The 23,332-nt window shown below is 42.6% G+C and overlaps 1 protein-coding gene across 1 annotated transcript in view; it reads left to right on the top strand.

The window, feature by feature from the left end:
- The window catches only part of SEZ6L (seizure related 6 homolog like), a 781,385-nt gene that overhangs the window by 712,281 nt on the left and 45,772 nt on the right, over positions 1 to 23,332 (top strand). Inside the window, exons 14-16 of the mRNA XM_069759107.1 lie at positions 2,881 to 3,075; positions 8,630 to 8,662; positions 15,724 to 15,838. Coding sequence (XP_069615208.1) covers positions 2,881 to 3,075; positions 8,630 to 8,662; positions 15,724 to 15,838 — 343 coding nt within the window. The remainder of the gene's footprint in view (positions 1 to 2,880; positions 3,076 to 8,629; positions 8,663 to 15,723; positions 15,839 to 23,332) is intronic.

Genomic DNA, 23,332 nt, shown 5'->3' with positions numbered 1-23,332 from the left:
CTCAATGTTAAAATTAATCTATCCTTAAAATTATAGACTCTTCATGTCTTTGTCTGTAGGCAAGCTTACAAAATCAGCAAATGATCAAATAATTATTTCCTTCGCTGTACATCTCAGTCTGGCATCATTTCTCTGAGTTCAGAGCTGTGTGCCTATAGGTCAAATGACATAATCAATGTCACATGACTGTTGCAGCCAATGAACAGCTACAGTTGATCAGTGGTTGTTAATTGGCTCCAGCAGTCACATGACATTGTTTATATCATGTGACCACTAGGAACACAGCACTGTGATTGGAGGAACAGTGTTGGGTTGCAAAGTAAGTACCGTATACATTTTTTAAATTTTATCCTGCACATTGGATTAATAAAAAGTTTTCCAGCAGTAGACAACCCCTTGAAGTTAGAAAAGAAAGTCTGATTATTACCGTATAGTGCATAATACTATTGTAACATGGCAAGAATCAGGAGTTATCAACTGTTCTGTTAGTAGCATTAATTCAACTGAAAGTATTCCTAAACAGATAATGGCTTTACGCTCTAAAATATAAAGACAACTATATTATCTGTTGACAAATAAGAAAGCTAAATTGCCCGGTCCCTGGGAGCCCAAAGTAATGCGAAAGAAAAATGCATGGTTACTTCGTTTAGAGGTGACTCACCAGCACTTCCTCTGGCATATCAGCAGATCTATTGAATGCATTGATTGCAGCTGTCACAATATGTTTGCTGCATCAAAGAGATAGTCAAGGAATCAATACAAGGAAACACCCATGTAATTATTTATGGTGTCTGTGTCAAAATGCCAAGAAATTTGACTTTTCTTTTTGTCCTTGTAATTTACTGCCTCACTTAATATATCAGTTGTGAGATGGTAGATGTGCAAGGATTGTGCTCATATCTCATGATTGTTAGTATTCTACTCAAAACTGCATCTCTCCATCTGCCGTCTAAAGAGGATACGCTCAGATAAATATGTAGATGTAATCAAGAAAAGCTACAGTAAATGAGGCAATGGTGATGTCAAATACCTGAACAGACGAAAGCAGGCTGAATCCGATGGGGAGATAAGCTGTTGTCAGTGGTGTCAAACATAGTCTTTCTTCTCTCTCTCAGTTAACACTTGAACGCCCGGCTAAGTCACATGTTCATGTGTATGGGTTAGCTTGGAGAGATTGCAGTCTCCCAATAGCTATGTAATGTGTATGGGAGAGTCTAGAGAGATAGCGGTCTCCCAATAGCTATGTTACCTGTATGGGAGAGTCTAGAGAGATAGCGATCTCCCAATACCTATGTAATGTGTATGGGGGAGTCTAGAGAGATAGCGGTCTCCCAATAGCCATTTTATGTGTATGGGAGAGTCTAGAGAGATAGCAGTCTCCCAATAGCTATGTAATGTGTATGGGGGAGTCTAGAGAGATAGCGGTCTCCCAATAGCTATGTAATGTGTATGGGGGAGTCTAGAGAGATAGCGGTCTCCCAATAGCTATGTTATGTGTATGGGAGAGTCTAGAGAGATAGCGGTCTCCCAATAGCTTTGTTATGTGTATGGGGGAGTCTAGAGAGATAGCGGTCTCCCAATAGCTATGTAATGTGTATGGGAGAGTCTAGAGAGATAGCAGCCTCCCAATAGCTATGTAATGTGTATGAGGGAGTCTAGAGAGATAGCGGTCTCCCAATAGCTATGCAATGTGTATGGGAGAGTCTAGAGAGATAGCAGCCTCCCAATAGCTATGTAATGTGTATGAGGGAGTTTAGAGAGATAGCGGTCTCCCAATAGCTATGTAATGTGTATGAGGGAGTTTAGAGAGATAGCGGTCTCCCAATAGCTATGTAATGTGTATGAGGGAGTTTAGAGAGATAGCGGTCTCCCAATAGCTATGTAATGTGTATGGGAGAGTCTAGAGAGATAGCGGTCTCCCAATAGCTATGTAATGTATATGGGAGAGTCTAGAGAGATAGCAGCCTCCCAATAGCTATGTTATGTGTATGGGAGAGTCTAGAGAGATAGCGGTCTCCCAATAGCTATGTAATGTGTATGGGGGAGTCTAGAGAGATAGCAGCCTCCCAATAGCTATGTTATGTGTATGGGAGAGTCTATAGAGATAGCGGTATCCCAATAGCTATGTAATGTGAATGGGGGAGTCAAGAGAGATAGCGGTCTCCCAATAGCTATGTAATGTGTATGGGATAGTATAGAGAGATAGCGGTCTCCCAATAGCTATGTAATATGTATGGGGGAGTATAGAGAGATAGCAGCCTCCCAATAGCTATGTTATGTGTATGGGAGAGTCTAGAGAGATAGTAGTCTCCCAATAGCTATGTTATGTGTATGGGAGAGTCTAGAGAGATAGCGGCCTCCCAATAGCTATGTAATGTGAATGGGGGAGTCAAGAGAGATAGCGGTCTCCCAATAGCTATGTAATGTGTATGAGGGAGTTTAGAGAGATAACGGTCTCCCAATAGCTATGTAATGTGTATGGGGGAGTCTAGAGAGATAGCGGTCTCCTAATAGCTATGTAATGTGTACGGGGGAGTCCAGAGAGATAGCAATCTGCCAATAGCCATTTTATGTGTATGGGGGAGGCTATAGAGATGGCGGTTCGCCAATAGCTATGTTAGGTGTATGGGGGAGTCTGGAGAGATAGCAGTCTGCCAATAGCTTTGTTATGTCTATAGGGAAGTCTGGGGAGATGGCAGTATGGCAGTATATATCTTATGTGTATATGGGAGTCTGGGGAGATAGCGGTCTGCCAATAGCTGTGTGATGTGTATTGGGGAGTCTGGAGTGATAGGTATCTGTCTCAGCAAGATAAACACAAGCACTTAATTATTAATTATATTTTCTCCCTAGATTAATATGCTTTCCATGTCTTTACAGCTGAAGAGTCGCTTGCCTGTGATAACCCTGGACTACCTGAAAATGGCTATCAAATACTCTACAAAAGGCTTTATCTCCCTGGAGAGTCACTCACTTTTATGTGCTATGAAGGTTTTGAATTAATGGGAGAAGTCACAATCAAATGTATCTTAGGTCAGCCATCTCAATGGAGCGGGCCACTTCCAATATGCAAAGGTACTTATAATCCATCTCTTTTACTATAAGGTGGCCTTAGGGTACCGTTACACTATACGATTTACCAACGATCACGACCAGCGATACGACCTGGCCGTGATCGTTGGTAAGTCGTTGTGTGGTCGCTGGAGAGCTGTCACACAGACAGCTCTCCAGCGACCAACGACGCCGAGGTCCCTGGGTAACCAGGGTAAACATCGGGTTACTAAGCGCAGGGCCGCGCTTAGTAACCCGATGTTTACCCTGGTTACCAGCGTAAAAAACAAACAAACAGTACATACTTACCTTCCGGTGTCTGTCCCTTGCCGTCTGCTTCGCTTCCGGCACTGACTGACTGCCGGCCGGCCATAAAGTGAAAGCACAGCACAGCGCGCTGTGCTGTGCTTTCACTTTACGGCCGGCAGTCAGTCAGTGCAGGAAGCAGTCGGCAAGGGACCTGACGGACACCGGAATGTAAGTATATAGTGTTTGTTTTTTTTACATTTACGATGGTAACCAGGATAAACATCGGGTTACTAAGCGCGGCCCTGCGCTTAGTAACCTGATGTTTACCCTGGTTACAAGCGAATGCATCGCTGGATCTGTGTCACACACACCGATCCAGCGATGACAGCGGGAGATCCAGCGACGAAAGAATGTTCCAAACGATCTGCTACGACGTACGATTCTCAGCAGGGTCCCTGATCGCTGCTGCGTGTCAGACACAGCGATATCGTATGGATATCGCTGGAACGTCACGAATCGTACCGTCGTAGCGATCAAAATGGCACTGTGTGACCGTACCCTTACACAGAAAAAAAGTGATAAGCCAGAATGGATCAATTGTGTGAGTGATGCCACCAGCAACATACTGAGACACATTAAGCATTTAAAAAACACAAGCTTAAAGGCCCCTTCACATTAAGCGACGCTGCAGCGATACCGACAACGATCCGGATCGCTGCAGCGTCGCTGTTTGGTCGCTGGAGAGCTGTCACACAGACCGCTCTCCAGCGACCAACGATGCCGGTAACCAGGGTAAACATCGGGTAACTAAGCGCAGGGCCGCGCTTAGTAACCCGATGTTTACCCTGGTTACCATCCTAAAAGTAAAAAAAAAACAAACACTAGATACTTACCTACCGCTGTCTGTCCTCCAGCGCTGCGCTCTGCTTCTCTGCTCTCCTCCTGTACTGGCTGGGAGCCGGAAAGCAGAGCGGTGACGTCACCGCTCTGCTTTCCGGCTCACAGCCAGCACAGGAGGAGTGCAGAGCACAGCGCTGGAGGACAGACAGCGTTAGGTAAGTATCTAGTGTTTGTTTTTTTTTTACATTTAGCATGGTAACCAGGGTAAACATCGGGTTACTAAGCGCGGCCCTGCGCTTAGTTACCCGATGTTTACCCTGGTTACCAGTGAAGACATCGCTGGATCGGTGTCACACACGCCGATCCAGCGATGTCTCCAGGGAGTCCAGCGACGAAATAAAGTTCTGGACTTTATTCAGCGACCAACGATCTCCCAGTAGGGGCCTGATCGTTGGTCGCTGTCACACATAACGATTTCATTAACGATATCGTTGCTACGTCACAAATAGCAACGATATCGTTAACAATATCGTTATGTGTGAAGGTACCTGAAGTGGTGAATGACTGTAGTATTGGCTTACTTAAGGTAAAATAAATCCAATTATACAGATCACCTTTTCGTTAAACAGAGGTCTGCCATTTGCCTTTTTATAGGAAATATTTTCAAACGATCATTGATCTAATTAGTTAAAACTGGATGTTGTCTCTCAGGAACAATACTAAAATTCACCAGTCGTCAGGGGATTTTATTACATCTCTTTTCAGCTTAAATGAAGTTCCATATTTTCTTGCATTTTTTTAAACAGTCTTTTGATACTAATCCTATAAATCATGCAACACCTTAAAAGCTATGATGTAAAAAGATATTTAACAATTGATATAGCCAGCCTCTTAGGATAGGAACAGTCAACTCATTTTAGTCATTTACCACTTGATAGTTTGAAGTTTAGGGGCCTTAAAAACAAATTATTGTATTCTACAATGGCCTTTGTGAGCAGATGGTATCTTCAGCGCCCAACGCATTTCATGTCACCCAGTAGAGATGAAAAGAAAGATTCTGCCAGGTTACACTAAACAGATGTCTGTGTTAGAGTAACTTGTTACCCAGCAATAGCTGCTTTGGATAACATAGTGTGAAGCATCTGGTATGATATGAGCTTTTGATTTCGGAATCAGCCATAGTTTTATTATACTCAAACTGGGATGACATTAGAGCAAGTTATTAAAACTTTTAAAAGAAAATAATTCAAATGTAGCTTGTACTTTTTCTATGGTAACAGCAATTGAAATTGTATTTATTACCTTTAAAATAAGAAATGTTATTAAAAGATGTGTATTATAGTCAGTAACAGTAATGAAGAAAACTAATATTACCTGCAATCATCTGTCATGAATAGGGAGTAACCAAAGACAAGAGACAGTTCCAACACATTCTTTAGTATCTGAGTTTCGCCATAATTGACCCTGCTAAGTTCTTTATTGAGCATTTATAAAGAGCGATAGGAGGAGTTACAAGTCATCAAACTCCATTATCACTTAATGTGGATCTTCTGTCCGAAGCTCCCATTCCAATAGACTAAACCTGCAGCCAGAACAACCTCATTAATCACTATCGCTTTGATAAATGACACCCACAATGTTATACGATCTTCTAAATTTGACAGTCGGGAACACACATTTACTTCTTTGTACGGAACCTTATTCTTCATTTGTGGTTTGTAGTTTTGTTTGATTTATTGCTTCTGAAATAAAAGACTGGATTTAATTTTTAGCTTCATTTAATAAATTGAGAACACTGAAAACTAACCACATATTATATTATGATAAAAGAAAGACCAATCTTTAAAATACAGTACAGACCAAAAGTTTGGACACACCTTCTCATTTAAAGATTTTTCTGTATTTTCATGACTATGCAAATTGTAAATTCACACTGAAGGCATCAAAACTATGAATTAATTTATGAATTATATACTTAACAAAAAAGTGTGAAACAACTGAAAATAAGTCTTATATTCTAGGTTCTTCAAAGTAGCCACCTTTTGCTTTGATGACTGCTTTGCACACTCTTGGCATTCTCTTGATGAGCTTCAAGAGGTAGTCACTGGGAATGGTTTTCACCATGAAGCATGGAGGAGGAGGTGTGATGGTGGGGGGGTGCTTTGCTAGTGACACTGTTGGGGATTTATTCAAAATTGAAGGCATACTGAACCAGCAAATCTACCACAGCATCTTGCAACGGCATGCTATTCCATCCGCTTTGGGTTTAGTTGGACCATCATTTATTTTTCAACAGGACAATGACCTCAAACACACCTCCAGGCTGTGTAAGGGCTATTTGGCCAAGAAGGAGAGTGATGGGGTGCTACGCCTGACCTGATCCCAATCGAGATGGTTTGGGGTGAGCTGGACCGCAGAGTGAAGGGAAAAGGGTCAACAAGTGCTAAGCATCTCTGGGAACTCCTTCAAGTTTGTTGGAAGACCATTCCCGGTGACTACCTCTTGAAGCTCATCAAGAGAATGCCAAGAGTGTGCAAAGCATTCAAAGCAAAAGGTGGCTACTTTGAAGAACCTAGAATATAAGACATAATTTCAGTTTTCACACTTTTGTTAAGTATATAATTCCACATGTGTTAATTCATAGTTCTGATGCCTTCAGTGTGAATTTACAATTTTAATCGTCATGAAAATACAGAAAAATCTTTAAATGAGAAGGTGTGTCCAAACTTTTGGTCTGTACTGTATACTGAATAGTTGCTCTTTAATGGTCCAACAGTAAATCAGTCACTAGGACAGTGGCTTTAAAATTTATGACTGCTACCCATTATGTACCCATTCTGTAGTGGTCTGTGTCAATTGTTATTCAACCGGATTGATATTTTAGATAAGTATGTAGTTTATTTAAAGAATCACTCTTCCCATAAAAGATTTTATCCTTTTAAAGGGGTTGCCCACTACTAGGACAACGCCTTCTTAAACTAAATGTTCGGCCCCAATAAAACAAGAAAGCCTATACTCATTTCCTGTGCTGTCTCCGTTCCAGTAATGTTGGCACTCGTTCTCCCCGAAGCTGTGATGCGGTGTTGTGACATGTGATCCCGATGCCTAATCAGTGCTGCGATCACTGTCTCTGTCTTCTTACAAACCGAATATGAAGAGGAAGCCAGTTTGTTCAGTTTGTCTGGAGGCGTAGACAGTGACGACAGCACTGATTGGGCACCGGGCATCACATGTCATTCCACCGCATCACAGCCCCATAATCACTGGCACAGAACTGGCACGGGAGGTGAGTACAGGCTTTATTACTTCATTGGGGCTAAACATTTAGTTTAAGGAGGGGTTGTACTAGCAGTGGACAACCCCTTTAATATACTGCAGTCATCATATTATATAGCACAGTGTACATACTATTGCTCATTTTGCCCTTCTACCCTGTTAATTACTCTCTTTTCACTGCTCTATGTAGAAACAGGACGTCTGTTTTCCCTACATTTATCATTCACCTCTTCAACTCCTGTCCCAGCTGCTCACTTTTCCCCCTTCCAGGGACTTTGGCAGGGACTCATCACCCAAGCAGCGAAAAGAGACCTCTTTTTTTCTACATAGATCATAAAAAGATTCAGCTATTCAGATTTTAATCATGTGATGTCATAAACCTAGAGAGAAAGAAAATAATTAACTGGATAGAAAGGCAAAATGAGCAATTGTAAGTACACAGTCCTGTATAATACAATTGATCACTGCAATATATTAAGAGGATACAAACTTTGATGGGAGGAGGAGGAGTGCTTCTTGAAGGCAAATACATCTTTGTGCAAGTCATGGAGAGCAAGTGTGAAAAAAATTGAGTCAAAGCTAAAGCTAAAATTTATCTTGTTTCTTATTAAAAACATGTGAGAGCATTTTGGGATCTCAGGGGACAGGGGAGCTGTCTTACTTTCTTCAAGGCGGTATTTAAAGCAGCTAAGTGCATGAGCAAAATAAAAAGTCATGCTAATGCTCAAAGTTTCCATTATAAGATAACTACTCAAAATTGGGAAATTTACTCAATATTTATGAAGGTTAAACTTTAGATTTTAAACCTTTGAGAATTTCTTTGTGAAGGTCGTCATAAAAATATTTTGCACTTAAACCTCACTGTTAAATATTAACTATTTCCACATTTGTCCAGCAAAAATAACTTCTATTAGCAGTGCTAGGGTCCCGGTAATTGGCGTCCAAGTGCCCCCATAAACACTGCAATCTATACTCTTATCTCCTTTTTTCGGTACTACAAAGCTATTCCCAATCAAAAGTGTCCCATCAAGGGGTGAATATTCTCATACTATAACACGGAATGATGACACCAAAGGGCGGCACGCAGAGTGCTGACAACTATGTAGTAAGAAGCTCCACAGTGGTACAAATGTCACTTAATTTTGGACTGAGCTCAAGAAAGTTTTTATCATTTCATTAAGTTATATTGATCTCATTTTCTTTCTTTATATAGCAACACAAGACAGATTTGAACATGCATTACAAGGTAAGTGACATTTGCCCTCATTTAGCAAAAATGGCGGAATTTGCAACAAAGCTCACTTCAACTCCACCGCTCCTCATTTATCAAATGTTGCAGTTTAATAATGCCTTTGGAGCAAATGACACCAGTGCAAATTTTAGGTAAGGTAGTAATAGAAAACCAATTTGTGAAGTGTTACATTACAACTTTTTACAAATTTTTGTTCTAGTTGCAACTTTCTAATGTTTTGGTAAAAATGCGATCATAAATGCACTCCTTAACATTGAAATAGCAATGCAAAGAAAGAAAAGTCATGGAATTATGGAAATCAGAGAATCGAAAGATATGTAAATAATATGCAAATGATGGAAAAAATGGAAACAAATTTTTCAAAACGCCTCCATTTATTCAGTATCAAATATGAGTGTCACGTGCAGAACTATCCGCACTTACACACTTCAGCATGCTACCAATGAGATTATTAACCTCTTTGTGACCATTGACGTGAATAACTGCTACATATAGCACAAGCAATCAGACTATCGCAGCTTCGAGTCCCCTGAGGGGACTACTAAATACAGTAAAAAGTTAAACAAAATATGAAGACAATTGAAAGGACACAAAATGTCAAATCACTCCCCTTTTGTCACATTAAAAATAAAACGATTAAAAAAATTAACATATTTGGTATCAGTTTGTTTGTAAAAATCCGATCTATTAAAATATAAAGTTAATTAATCTGATCAGTAAACGGCGTAAGCAGAAAAAAAGTAAAAACGCCAGAATTACGTTTTTTTTGTCTGTTGCATTAAAATGCAATAAAAGGCAATCAAAACATCATATCTATCACAAAATGGTATCAGTGAAATCTTAGGGGGCAAAAAATAAGCCCTAACCCAGCCCCATATCCCAAAAAATGAAAACATTACGGGTCTTGGAAAATGGCGACAAAAGAAAAATGTGTTTTTTAAAAATTCCAATTTTTTTTTCACCACTGAAATAATAAAAAAAAAAAACTATACATGTTTGGTATATGTGTACTCGTACTGACCTGGAGAATCATATTGCCCGGTCAGTTTTACTGTATAGTGAACATAGTAAATAAAAATAAAAAAAAAATTTGTAATTGCACTTTTTTTGCAATTTAATAATAATAATAATAATAATCTTTATTTATATAGTGCCAACATATTCCGCAGCGCTTTACAGTTTAACAGTTTCAAACACAAAAGTCATAAGTAACAACGTTAACAATACAATAATTAAAGCAAAATAAGACGACCCTGCTCGTGAGAGCTTACAATCTACAATGAGGTGGGGGAGATGCAAAGTACAGGTGTGTATTTACAATGATGTATTTACAATCATGGTCCAGCCATCTTCAGGGGTTGGGGAATAGATGGGGATAGTGAATGGGCTACACACACACACAAACATAAAATGACTTTGATTAGTGAACGTGATAGGCCGCTCTGAACAAATGTGTTTTGAGCGAGCGCCTAAAACTATGCAAATTATGGATGGTCCTAATATCTTGGGGTAGAGCATTCCAGAGGATTGGCGCAGCACGGGAGAAGTCTTGGAGTCGGGAGTGGGAGGTACGGATTAGTGCAGAGGTTAATCGAAAGTAATTTGCAGAGCGCAGTGGTCTGTTAGGCTGATAGACAGAAATGAGGGAGGAGATGTAAGGGGGTGCCGCACTGTGGAGAGCTTTGTGGGTGAGACCAAGTACTTTGAATTGTATCCTGTAATGAATGGGTAGCCAGTGTAACGACTGGCAAAGAGCGGATGCGTCCGAGTAACGATTAGCCAGATGGACGACCCTGGCTGCTGCATTAAGGATGGACTGGAGAGGGGAAAGTCGAGTGAGGGGGAGGCCAATTAATAGAGCGTTACAGTAGTCCAGGCGGGAGTGGATCAGGCCGACAGTGAGGGTTTTAGCTGTCTCCATGGTGAGAAAAGGGCGGATTCTAGAGATGTTCTTTAGGTGTAAGCGGCACGAGCGGGCAGGAGATTGTATATGGGAGGTGAAGGAGAGATCGGAGTCAAACATAACACCCAGACAGCGCGCCTGCTGCCGGGGTGTTATTATGGTGCCACCCACGGAGAGGGAAATGTCAGATTTAGGGAGGTTAGTAGATGGTGGGAGCAGAAGAAGTTCAGTTTTGGAGAGGTTGAGTTTCAGATAGAGAGCGGACATGATGTTGGAGACTGCGGACAGACAGTCAGTGGCGTTCTGTAGTACAGCGGGGGTAAGGTCAGGGGATGACGTATATAGTTGTGTGTCGTCGGCATAAAGATGGTACTGAAAGCCAAATCTGCTGATGGTCTGTCCAATTGGGGCCGTGTAGAGAGAGAACAGAAGGGGGCCAAGGACTGAGCCCTGAGGTACCCCGACAGCGAGAGGAAGAGGAGATGAAGTGGAGCCAGAGAACAGAACACTGAAGGAGCGGTCAGAAAGGTAGGAGGAGAACCAGGAGAGAGCAGTGTCCTTAATGCCTAGTGACTGGAGCCTAGAGAGAAGGAGAGGGTGGTCAACAGTGTCAAAAGCTGCAGAAAGGTCGAGAAGAATGAGCAGAGAGTGGTCACCATTACGTTTTGCTGTCAGAAGGTCATTGGTCACGTTGATGAGTGCAGTTTCTGTCCAATGTAGGGGGCGGAAACCGGACTGTGAAGGGTCTAGGAGGGAGTGAGTGGAGAGGTAACGGGTAAGGCGGGAGAATATCAGGCGCTCCAAGAGTTTAGAGATGAAGGGGAGATTGGAGACCAGTCTGTAGTTGTTTGTGCAGGATGGGTCGAGGGTGGGTTTCTTTAGTAATGGAGTAATGATAGAGTGTTTGAAGGAGGAGGGGAAAATGCCAGAGGAGAGGGAGAGATTAAAGATTGTAGTTAGGTGACTTGTGACAACTGGAGAGAGAGACTGGAGATGTGAGGGAATGGGGTCGGTAGTGCATGTAGTCGGACGAGAAGAGGAGAGGAGCTTGGAGACTTCTTCTTCTGTGATGGGATCGAATGTGGAGAGTGAGCCAGGGGCAATGAGGGGAGGGATGGGAGTCACTGAACTTAGTTGTTGGGAGCGGATTTCCTGACGGATATTGTCTATTTTCTCTATAAAGTGTGAGGCCAGGTCACCAGCACAAATATCTGTGATAAGGGCTCGTGCTTTTGGCCTGAGGAGGGAGTGAAAGGTGTCAAAAAGTTTCTTGGGGTTGTTGGATAGTGAGGAGATCAGAGTGGTAAAGTAGGTCTGTTTAGCGAAGTGAAGGGCAAAGTTATAGGTCCTTAACATAAATTTGAAGTGTATGAAGTCTTCTGGTGTGCGTGTTTTCCTCCATAAGCGTTCAGCACACCTAGCGCATCGCTGGAGAAATCAGGTTTGCGATGTGAGCCAGGGCTGTTTTATTCTGTGTTTGGAGGTTCTGAGGGTGAGGGGAGCTACTTGGTCAAGGGTGCTTCTAAGAGTGTCATTGAAGTGATGTACAGCCAGATCAGGACAGGAAAAGGAAGAGAATGGGGACAATGATGAGCGTAGGGAGTCTGAAAGTGTAAGAGGGTTAATGGCTTGTAGATTTCTGACTGATTGGTATGTAGGAGGGTGCTGGGGTGAGCGAGGATATGTGAGTGTGAAGGAGAGAATGTTGTGGTCAGAGAGGGGAAGCGGTGAGTTATCTAGGTAGGAGATTGAGCAGAGCCGGGCAAAAACCAGGTCCAGGGTGTTACCGTCTTTGTGTGTTTCAGAGGTTGAGAGCTGTGAGAGGCTGAGAGAAGTGGTTAGTGACAGAAGCTGGAATGCAGATGTGGAAGTGGGGCTGTTAATGGGGATGTTGAAGTCTCCCAGGATAAGGGTTGGTAGTTCTGAGGACATGAAGTGCGGCAGCCAGGCAGAGAAATGGTCCAGGAAGTGGGTGGGTGAGCCTGGGGGCCGGTATATGACCGCTACTCTGAGGGAGAGGGGACGAAAGAGCCTGATTGTGTGGACCTCAAAAGAAGGGAATGAGAGTGATGGAACTGAGGGGATGACCTGGAAAGTGCATTGTGGGGACAGGAGTATGCCAACTCCACCACCAGGTCTGTTTGTTGGTCTCGGAGAATGGGAGAATTGTAAGCCACCATGGGTAATGGCAGCAGGAGAGACAGTGTCAGAATCCTGAATCCAGGTTTCCGTGAGGGCCAGCAGATTCAGAGAGTTTTAAAAAGGTTCAGAATTAATTTCATGCAGAGTATCATGGTTACTTCTTATTTATAACACAATTTTTTAGTACTTATGTCAAAACTTAAAAATGAGAAAGGATCTTTGGCATAAATTACACAACTCAACATAGTAATTGCAGAACCAAGAAGGAAAACGTGTAGAATTATGAAAATCCCAGGACTAATAGACATGTTGATAGACAACACCAGGCTGCATGTTGCTCATGTTACTGTCAGCAGGCTGCATGGCGTAAATGTGCTACCGTAATGCAAAATACTGCGACACTCACTGTGAATATTGTGGTATGTTGCGGTATTACTTGAAGGAACATCAAGAGCACCACTTTTTTCTAGCTACAAGTGCCGATCAGAAATGTTAACTGGCATAACGGTAGGCAAATGCAGAGTGAGCTGCCAGCAGTGGATCTTGATGATTTGTGTACTCAACTGCAGTGCAGTCAGTGTGGCAGATCACTCATCACTCAGACAGCCATTAAAACTGAGCAATTTTCTGTTTGTTTTTTTTTACTTTTTACTTTTTTCTTTTCCTCTTCCAAGAGCCCAAACTTTTTTTTTTATCATTCTGTCCATATAGCCATATGAGGGCTTGAGAGTTTTTCAATTCACTTGGAATTTTTTCTCACTTTCCAGTGCATCACATGAAAAAATGAATAGATTCATTCAAAAGCACAACTTGTCCCACAAAAATCAAGCCCTCTTATGGCTATATGGACAGAATAATAAAAAAAAAAAGTTTGGGCTCTTGGAAGAGGAAAAGAAAGAAGTAAGAAGTAAAAAAAAAAACCAGAAAATTGCTCAGTTTTAATGGCTGTCTGAGTGATGATGATGAATGATCTGCCACACTGACTGCACTGCAGTTGAGTACACAAATCATCAAGATCCACTGCTGGCAGCTCACTCTGCATTTGCCTACCGTTATGCCAGTCAACATTTCTGGTCGGCACTTGTAGCTAGAAAAAAGTGGTGCTCTTGATGTTCCTTCAAGTAATACCGCAACATACCACAATATTCACAGTGAGTGTCGCAGTATTTTGCATTACGGTAGCACATTTACGCCATGCAGCCTGCTGACAGTAACATGAGCAACATGCAGCCTGGTGTTGTCTATCAACATGTCTATTAGTCCTGGGATTTTCATAATTCTACACGTTTTCCTTCTTGGTTCTGCAATTTCTATGTTGAGTTGTGTATGTCGTAATTTATGCCAAAAGGTCCTTTCTCATTTTTAAGTTTTGACATAAGTACTAAAAAATTGTGTTATAAATAAGAAGTAACCATGATACTCTGCATGAAATTAATTCTGAACCTTTTTAAATATATTTCCCATATCATAATCCAGCCCAATTAGTTTAGAAGGAATTTATCACCAGGCTGTTGCTACTCCATACGAGAGCAGGATAACAAAGGTGCAAAACAAAGGTGTACTGATGAGACAACCACTCGCAACCTACCAATTCATGGAGGCGGTGATTGCTTAGTATTAAAAATGCACACAAGAAAGTTTGAATAGGGCGCTGGTCACACACAGGTAATTCACGGTATCTGGCTTACAGCTTAATAGTGCCGCCCATACTATTAGATTAGGCAGGCTGCCCAGCGCTATCTAAGTGCCCCCTACCGGACTGACACCCTTGTGCCAGGTTATTCCTATTCCATATGAGAGTAGGATAATGTTGGGACAGAAACCCTGATTCCAGTGATGTGTCACTTACTGGGCTGCTTGCTGGAATTTTGATGCCATTACTGTTTTATCTTCTGCAGATCTAACAGTGCTCTGAATGCTGAGCTCTGTGTAACCCCGCCCACACCACTGATTGACAGCTATCTGCCCATGTACAGTGTATGCAGAAAGCTGCCAATCAATGGCAGGGGTGGGGTTAGACAGAGCTCGTGAATATGCTTGACTACCTGGTGGCGGTTTTACTTGTCTTCTAGTGATAATTAACATAAAAAGGGCAACAGTATTTACCTGCCCAGGTCACAGAAACTAATGCACTATGAGGATACAATAAACCCCGTTGATAAAGGTGGAAGAAACACAGGTTAAAAAAAAAAAAGATGAGACAACCTACCGGTTCATGGAGAGGATGTTTGCCTATTTTTTAAATTGCACACAAAAAAGGTTCATACAGGACGCTGATCACACACATGTAGTACACAGCATCAGGCTTACAGACTATTAGTGACAGACATACTATTAGATTAGGTGGGCTGCCCAGCACTATATAAGTGCACCCCACCGGGGAAGACACCCTAGTGCCAGGTTTTTGCTACTCCATCTGAGAGTAGGATAATGCAGAGGCAGAGATCCTGATTCTAGTGACATCTTGGGCTGCTTGTTGTAATTTTAATGCAATCACTGCTTCATCTGCTGCAGATCTACCAGTTCTCTGAACGCTGAGCTTTGTATAACGACCCCAGCCAACATCACTGATTGGCAGCTTTCTGCCCATGAGCAGTGTACACAGAAAGCTGCTAATCAGTGATGGGGGCGGGGTTATACAGAGAACATGAATATGGGGGACTACCTGACAGCAGATATACTAGTGTTCTTGTGATAATCTCCTGCTGATAAAACTGTGATTTTATCAAAACTACACTAAGCAGCCCAGTAAGTCAGGCTAGCTTCTGCAGAAGAGATTAACAAACAATTCATAATTAAATAATTAATGAAATATTGAACACATCACCAATTTTCTAAGTAAATCTATTTCTAAAGGTGCTATTGACATGAAATCAGTCCGTATATGTCCATAAATTATGTGTAATAATGAGAAATTGGTTGCTTCAAATAGTTCAATGGAAATTTAAGTTTAAATCTGTCTATGCTTGGTAAATAGATGTTGAAAATGCATATTTCGTATCTTTTCTAGTGGCAGAAGCAGCTGCAGAAACATCCTTCGAAGGAGGGAACATGGCACTGGCAATCTTCATCCCAGTAGTCATCATTTCCATGCTGCTAGGAGGAGCGTACATTTACATAACAAGGTATTTTTAACGTAAAGACAATTCTGATAGTAAACTTTGTAACTAGCATCCAGGGGTTAATTTTAATTGGATTTTCTAGGATTTTTTTTTAATATTTCTGAGACATCTTCTTGCTAAAAATAACAAATTAAATTATTCTCACCTCGGCCACCCCAGCACTGCCTCTCCGCTGCTGATACGGCTGCAGTGGTAACGTGAGGCCTCTGCAGCAAGTCATTACATGACATCGCTACTGATCCTAGTGTGAGGGGCTGACACAGGAACGCTTCTTAGGTAAGTCACGTGCCACCATGCCAGTGTTCAACAAAATAAACGGCAAAACACCCCTCACACCACCATATATCTTCCGCTTCTCCTGGAGCCACGTCTGGAGACATTCCTCTCCAAACACACAACACAGAGAGGAAAAAAAACAGCGGCTGTTGATTCTGCACAACTTCCCAGGCACACTCTTGAGGTGGAGATATGGTGAGTAGGCGTCTCACCCACTGGACTCTTGTAATGGCTGGTTATCTCCTTCAGCACATCGCATGCTGGGCAGAAACATGGGTTTCACATCACAGAAGAAAACAATTAGTGATGAGCGAGTGTACTCGATGCTCGGGTTTTCCCGAGCACCCCCGGGTGGTCTCTGAGTATTTGTAACTGCTCGGAGATTTCGTTTTTGTTGACTCAGCTGAATGACTTACGGCTGCTAGCCTGCCTGAGTACCTGTGGGGGTTGGCTGGTTGCTAGGGAATTCCCACACGTACTCAGGCTGGCTAGCAGCTGTAAATCATTAATCTGAGGCAATGAAAACTAAATCTCTGAGCAGTTACAAATACTCGGAGGTCACCCGAGCATGCTTGGGAAAACCCGAGCAACGAGAGTACTCGCTCATCACTAAAAGCAATCTTCGCAACACATATCTCCCCTCACATACAGCGCTAGTGACCCTGTCACACTAGTGATTGGTAGCAGGAGTGATGATTGTAGTTGTGATGTCACCATTGGAGACATATTAACAAATAAATATGTTGTGTATGTTATAGAGAATATATATATTGTGGTGCAGTGACCAAGGTTGCAGCCAGGGGGCGCTGTGTGTGCACTTCAAGATGCACTTGGAGGCGTGCCTGTGATGAAACAATGACTGATAGTGTGATTAATGGGCGGTATGTATCACAGAGGTGGGTGGCCCTGTGATGGAAGCCTGGGTATGTTTTGCTCAAACACATCTACTTCTAACGGATTTGTTTACATTGGGAAGGCTTCCAGGTGATTGAAGAGATGGGTGGGTCTAGTCACCTACAAACCCACCCAAAGAGGCGTGACTGAACACGTAAGTTGGTTTTGTGTTGAAGGACCTGTGGTGATGTCACGCTCACCTGACTGGCCATGTGACAGGTACCTGGGTGTGGTTACACCTATGAAAAGTAGGTGTGTGTAGCTGTAGCACATGGAGTGAGTGTTTGGGAGCCTGCAAGTGGGGACAGACTTCCATGTGTCCTGGCTGGACACTGCAGAGTGGCCTGTGTGCTGTAGGTCTTGGACGGTCGGTGTGGGAAACTCCTGGGAGTGGAGTCATCCTGGAAGCACCTAGAGACCGTAGACTTGGATGGTCTGTGTTGAGGACCTGGAACTGATGTGAAGTCAGCGAGAGGAGTGGAACTCCTCTAAGGTAACCCCGAACAAGGGGATTATAATATACAGCAGAGAAGTTTATCTGCTACATGAACAGACTGGTGGTAGTGATCAGTTCATGGACATAATGAAATAGACTGTATGTCATGTGGTTTATGAAGTTTAATAAACCAGATTTATGTCAGATACCGTGCCTGAGTGCTTGAGTCCTATGCCAAGCGAGTGTCCCCCAACACACTCAGGTAGCGTATCCCCACAATATATATATATATATATATATATATATAGATATATATATATATAATCTTGGAAGTGCCAATGAAAGCTCTAAGGCCAGAGGTCCACCTAGGGCATATTCACACATCAGTTTTTCACGTACGGAATTCATCACTATTACCACTTGTACCTATGATAGTCTGTGGGGCCAAGTGGTCCATATAAAATCACAGAGACATGTCCTATATTGATCTGAGTGTTGGATGAATGATGACAATGCAAGTCCATGGGTCCATGACAAAATCAGACAGCCCCGGATGCCATCTGAGCACAATTTTTTGGAATGTTACATAGGAGAAGGTGGGGAACTTTTATTTCTTTCACAAATGAGAAAAGCAGTTGGAAATCGGACCAGGCTCTGATGAAATTTGGATGTCACTGATGACGCGCAATCCTTTTATCTCAATACATGAAAAAACTGATGACGGAATAAGCCCAGCAAACATCTGTTACTTGCATCATTAAATGGCATTAGTTTTTTATTTTGTATATTAAAATGACATTTGACATTGCAATGGCTTGCCATATGAATATAGAACTATAGTCCTGCAGTGCCCATCCTGCTTTTCTTATACTCTGTGATTACCATTATGGCAATCCAATGCGCCTCATTCATGCATCATATTTTCCAGAATAAGCCTATAGTAAGCTATAGCAGTAATCATACTTTTTTCATACTTTCCTAGTTGGAAACTTTTCGCATTCACATTCAGCAGGTCAGTTAATTCAGTGTGACATAGAAAAATAATTTTTCCTTTGGCATTAAATATGAGCAAGTGAAGCAAATGAGCTGGAATGGAGCCAGCATGCAAATCACCCAAATGATATCACTGTGAGGGCATGTGAACATTATGCCAACATTTCTGAGCGAACATTGTTACACAAATCAATGAGGAGACAATTCTGTATACCTTTCCGGCCATGAAGGATTCTTCTCATTTTTAACAGGGTTGTCTAATTGCTGGGGGTCTCACTTGCAGTGACAAGAGAGCAATGCATTATAATATGAAAACTATATATTCATATTATATTATGATTTTTTTTTGGTACTGTGGTTTCATTCATTACTATCAGGTAATGGACAGCCTATAGGTAATATGTCACCATATGACAGAAATCCTTATTCCAGTGATGTATCACTTGGTTTACTGAGTGCAGCAGTTATGATAGAATCACAATTTTCTCTGCTGCAGATCTAACAGAGCTCAGTAGCTGAGATGAGTATAACCCGCCCACACCACAGCTTTCTGTGCACATTCTATAGTGACAGAGCTGCTAATCAGTGCTGTGGGAGTGGTTGGACTAGGAGGCATGAGGACTGTTGTCCTGTATAATCTCCTGCTGCTAAAACACTGGTTGTATTGAAACAGAAAAACACAGCCCAGTAAGTGACACATCGCTGTAATCAGGGTCTCTGCTTCTACATTATGGTGCTCTCAGATTACATAATATCAACTTGCTGACAGATTCCGCTTAAGGAGAACTCGTCATCAGTTTTTTCATGTCTGAACTAAGACTAGCACCTTAATCAGCACCTGTGCTGCATTCCTTAAAGGGGTATATAACCTCATGACTTCCTCTGTATATACCCCAAAAACCTTTTGAAACTCTCTCGTACTCTATGTAAATCTTGCCGATTCATGTTGAGGCGTACATACCTCCTCCTGCTCTGATTGATGTGGATGATGCCTCATGTGTCATGACGCAGGAGGAGTCATCCACATCAGTCAGAGCAGAAGGATCGAGATCAGAAGGTTTTTGGGGTGTATACAGGGGAGTCAGGGAGTTATGTACCCCTTTTTGGAATGCAGCACAGACGCTGATTACAGTGCTAGGCTTAGTTTAGACATGAAAAAACTGGTGACGGGTGTTAGGTCTCGAGTTCCCGCTTCTGCACAGGGGGAATCTCGAGCCATCTCCGCTGCGGTCTCCCATTCTTATCCAGCCGCGGTGGAGTCTGCTCAGCAGGGACGTCGGTCCCAGCGTCTTGCTCAGTCTCACTCTGTACAGAGAGTTACTGCTGCTTCTTCAGCTTCTGCCATTAAAGCCAGTGCTGGTCAGCAGCGAGCGGACTTCTCTGGGACTAAGTCCTTGTCTGGACACACTGAGCATGCCCAGGGCAAGATCTCCCGTTGGAGATCGAGGGTCATGTGCTCAGGCCCTGCAGCACATTCCATTGGTCCAATTGGCAGGTCTTGGAAGGGCAAAGTTTCTGTGGCCACTTCCTGTGCTGCAACTATATAAACTGCGCATGACCGCACGGCCATGCGCTAGTGTACAATTGTTAATGTGTGTATGTTGTGAGTGCAAGTCGTCCTTGGATACCCCTACCCTATTGAATGTCTGTTCGCGGAAGGAGTATGGTTGCTATCTAGCGCCCGACTTATCCTACAGCACGAATCACACATTACAGCGTCCAGTTGCTGTGACCGCCAGTACGGCGCCGTGCACTTCCTCTGTGCTTTCCTTACCCAAGCCTGGGTGGTTAGTGGCGTTCGTCAGTGCGGCACCGCATGCACTCTTGTGCCTTAATATTGTTATTTAGTTTCCTTACACACCCAGTTGCAGTGTTGTGCCAGCAAGGGTCTAATCGGACTTCAATCCTAGTTGGGGTTGAGTTCGCTGACTACTTGCTCACACTCTATGTGCAGTACCGCGGTCCTGTGACGCAACAGGATCGCTTCCTTCACGCTGGGTGAAGTTTAACCCACGTGTGTATACTTATGAGTACCGCCATATAGTCCATCATTACTTGGCAGCAGGTTCCATCTCTGCACGGTGGACTCCGGGCTGCGAACGCACCATACTCTATCTGTCTTATTATTTGGTGCGTTCCGCTAGCCCTAACAATGGGTTCGCTTTAAAGGTGCATATAATGCTTCTTCCCCACACCATTATTCCTTGCTCCTTGTTGGAGCACAACCACAGCTCATACAGCCATGCCTAAGCTCTCATGTCATACTCCATATAATGATGCACTGGCAGTTTTGATGTAATGTTGTAGCAGTTTTCTAACTTTCTCAGCTTCTACGTTCTTTTAGCAGTCCCTCCTTTTATTGGTTTTTAGCGAGATTGTTACATCAAGTTCTAGGGACCATCAAGGACTGATCTATATCTATATTCCCACGGTTACTTATTGCATTTAGCTTATTGATCAAAGCTACTGAATAAGGGTGGCGGATCGGGTGAAAAAAGGACAAGCCCAAAAGCAATAGTGTCTAGTAAATACAGTACCCACATTTACTGAAGGGCTGGAAAAAAATGCAGAGCTCAAAAGCTTATTCAATTTCGGCACATAAATAACTTTATACAGAAGATATGTACCTACCACTCTCATAAACACAAATAATATGCACAGGTTGATTTTGCCATTTATGCAAATAATATTGTATTAAATATTTTAACTAATGAAATATTTAATGATTTCATAACATGATATCCATGGATGGACTGGTTCCATCACATCTCTATTATAATTTCCGTATTATCCAAACCTTTTATATGAACCTTCATACATCATTACAATATAGAGAATCATTGCATAGTAAATATACAGTTGGAATAAAAAATATTCAACCCCCCCCCCCAATAAAAATGATGTTTATTACCAATATGAAAGGGTATGTGCACACGTAGATGGAACCTCTGCGGACTTTTCCGCACCTGTTTTGAGAAATCCGCAGGTAAAAAGCACTGCGTTTTACCTGGAGATTTACAGCAGATTTTTTGCGGATTTTGTGCGGATTCCACCTGCGGTTTTACACCTGCGGATTCCTATTATGGAGCAGGTGTAAACCGCTGCGGAATCCGCACAAAGAATTGACATGTTGCAGAATAAACGTTTCCGCGCCTTTTTTTCCGCAGCATGTGCGTTGTGGGTTTTGTTTTCCATAGGTTTACATGGTACTGTAAACTCAGGGAAAACAGCTGCGAATCTGCAGTGTCAAAACCGCTCCAGATCCAGAGCAAAATCCGCACGTGTGCACATAGCCTAATTGTTCTGCTGTTGCAATAAACTAATCAAATAGAACAATTTAAATAGCTCAATACAACTAATATAACAAGGGTTTTCTATAAATTCATCTCAAAATTACAGACTCCTACGGTCTTAGAATTATTCAACCCCTGAATCCAATCCTTCTTTAGAGCACACATTAGCAAATTGCATTTTGTATCAAGCACAACTGACTTAATAATAGGTGTATCATGTGTGCTGGAGAGAAAACACATCAAATACCTGGAGTGGCTAGGGGTTGGCTCACTATGAGAGAGAAAACACATCAAATACCTGGACTGGTTAGGGGTTGGCTCACTATGAGAGAGAAAACACATCAAATACCTGGACTGGCTAGGGGTTGGCTCACTAAGAGAGAAAACACATCAAATACCTGGACTGGCTAGGGGTTGGCTCACTGTGGGAGAGAAAACACATCAAATACTTGGACTGGCTAGGTGTTGGCTAACTGTGGGAGAGAAAATACATCAAATACCTGGAGTGGTTAGGGGCTGGCTCACTGTGGGAGAGAAAACACATCAAATACCTGGACTGGCTAGGGGTTGGCTCACTATGAGAGAGAAAACACATCAAATACCTGGACTGGCTAGGGGTTGGCTCACTGTGGGAGAGAAAACACATCAAATACCTGGACTGGCTAGGGGTTGGCTCACTATGAGAGAGAAAACACATCAAATACCTGGACTGGCTAGGGGTTGGCTCACTGTGGGAGAGAAAACACATCAAATACCTGGACTGGCTAGGGGTTGGGTCACTGTGGGAGAGAAAACACATCAAATACCTGGAGTGGCTAGGGGTTGTCTCACTATGAGAGAGAAAATACATCAAATACCTGGTGTGGCTAGGGGTTGGGTCACTGTGGGAGAGAAAATAAATCAAATACATGGAGTGGCTAGGGGTTGGATCACTGTGGGAGAGAAAATACATCAAATACCTGGAGTGGCTAGGGGTTGGCTCACTATGAGAGAGAAAACACATCAAATACCTAGACTGGCTAGGGGTTGGTGCACTGTGGGAGAGAAAACATATCAAATACTTGGACTGGTTAGGTGTTAGCTCACTGTGATGCATATTAAAAATATGGCAAGATAGTGGTCCAAAAAGTTAAGAGGGATTTGTCCTGCACAGAGAAATTATACATAAAAGTAGCAAATGCATTAATTTCTCCCATGGATACAGCCAGAAGCCTAGTTTGCAAGGTCAAACTTAAAGAAACACTGTCTACACTACCTGGACATGGCAGATAGAGGAATAAATACATATACTATAAAATTGTCTAAGGGTCACTTCCGTCTTTCTGCCTGTCTGTCTGTCTTTCTGTCTCTCTGTCACGGATATTCATTGGTCGCGGCCTCTGTCTGTCCTGGAAATCCAAGTCGCTAATTGGTCGCGGCAAAACAGCCACGACCAATCAGTGACGGGCACAGTCTAGAAGAAAATGGCCGCTCCTTACTACCCGCAGTCAGTGGCTGGCGCCCGCATACTACCCTCCACTCACCGCTCACACAGAGTTAATGCTGGCAGTAACGGACTGCGTTATGCCGCGGGTAACGCACTCCGTTACCGCCGCTATTAACCCT

Source organism: Ranitomeya imitator, chromosome 1 (genome assembly GCF_032444005.1).
Source record: "Ranitomeya imitator isolate aRanImi1 chromosome 1, aRanImi1.pri, whole genome shotgun sequence".
In the NCBI taxonomy this organism is placed as follows: Eukaryota; Metazoa; Chordata; class Amphibia; order Anura; family Dendrobatidae; genus Ranitomeya; species Ranitomeya imitator.
Note: the sequence above shows the minus strand (reverse complement) of the source record. Positions and strands in the feature narration are given on the sequence as shown.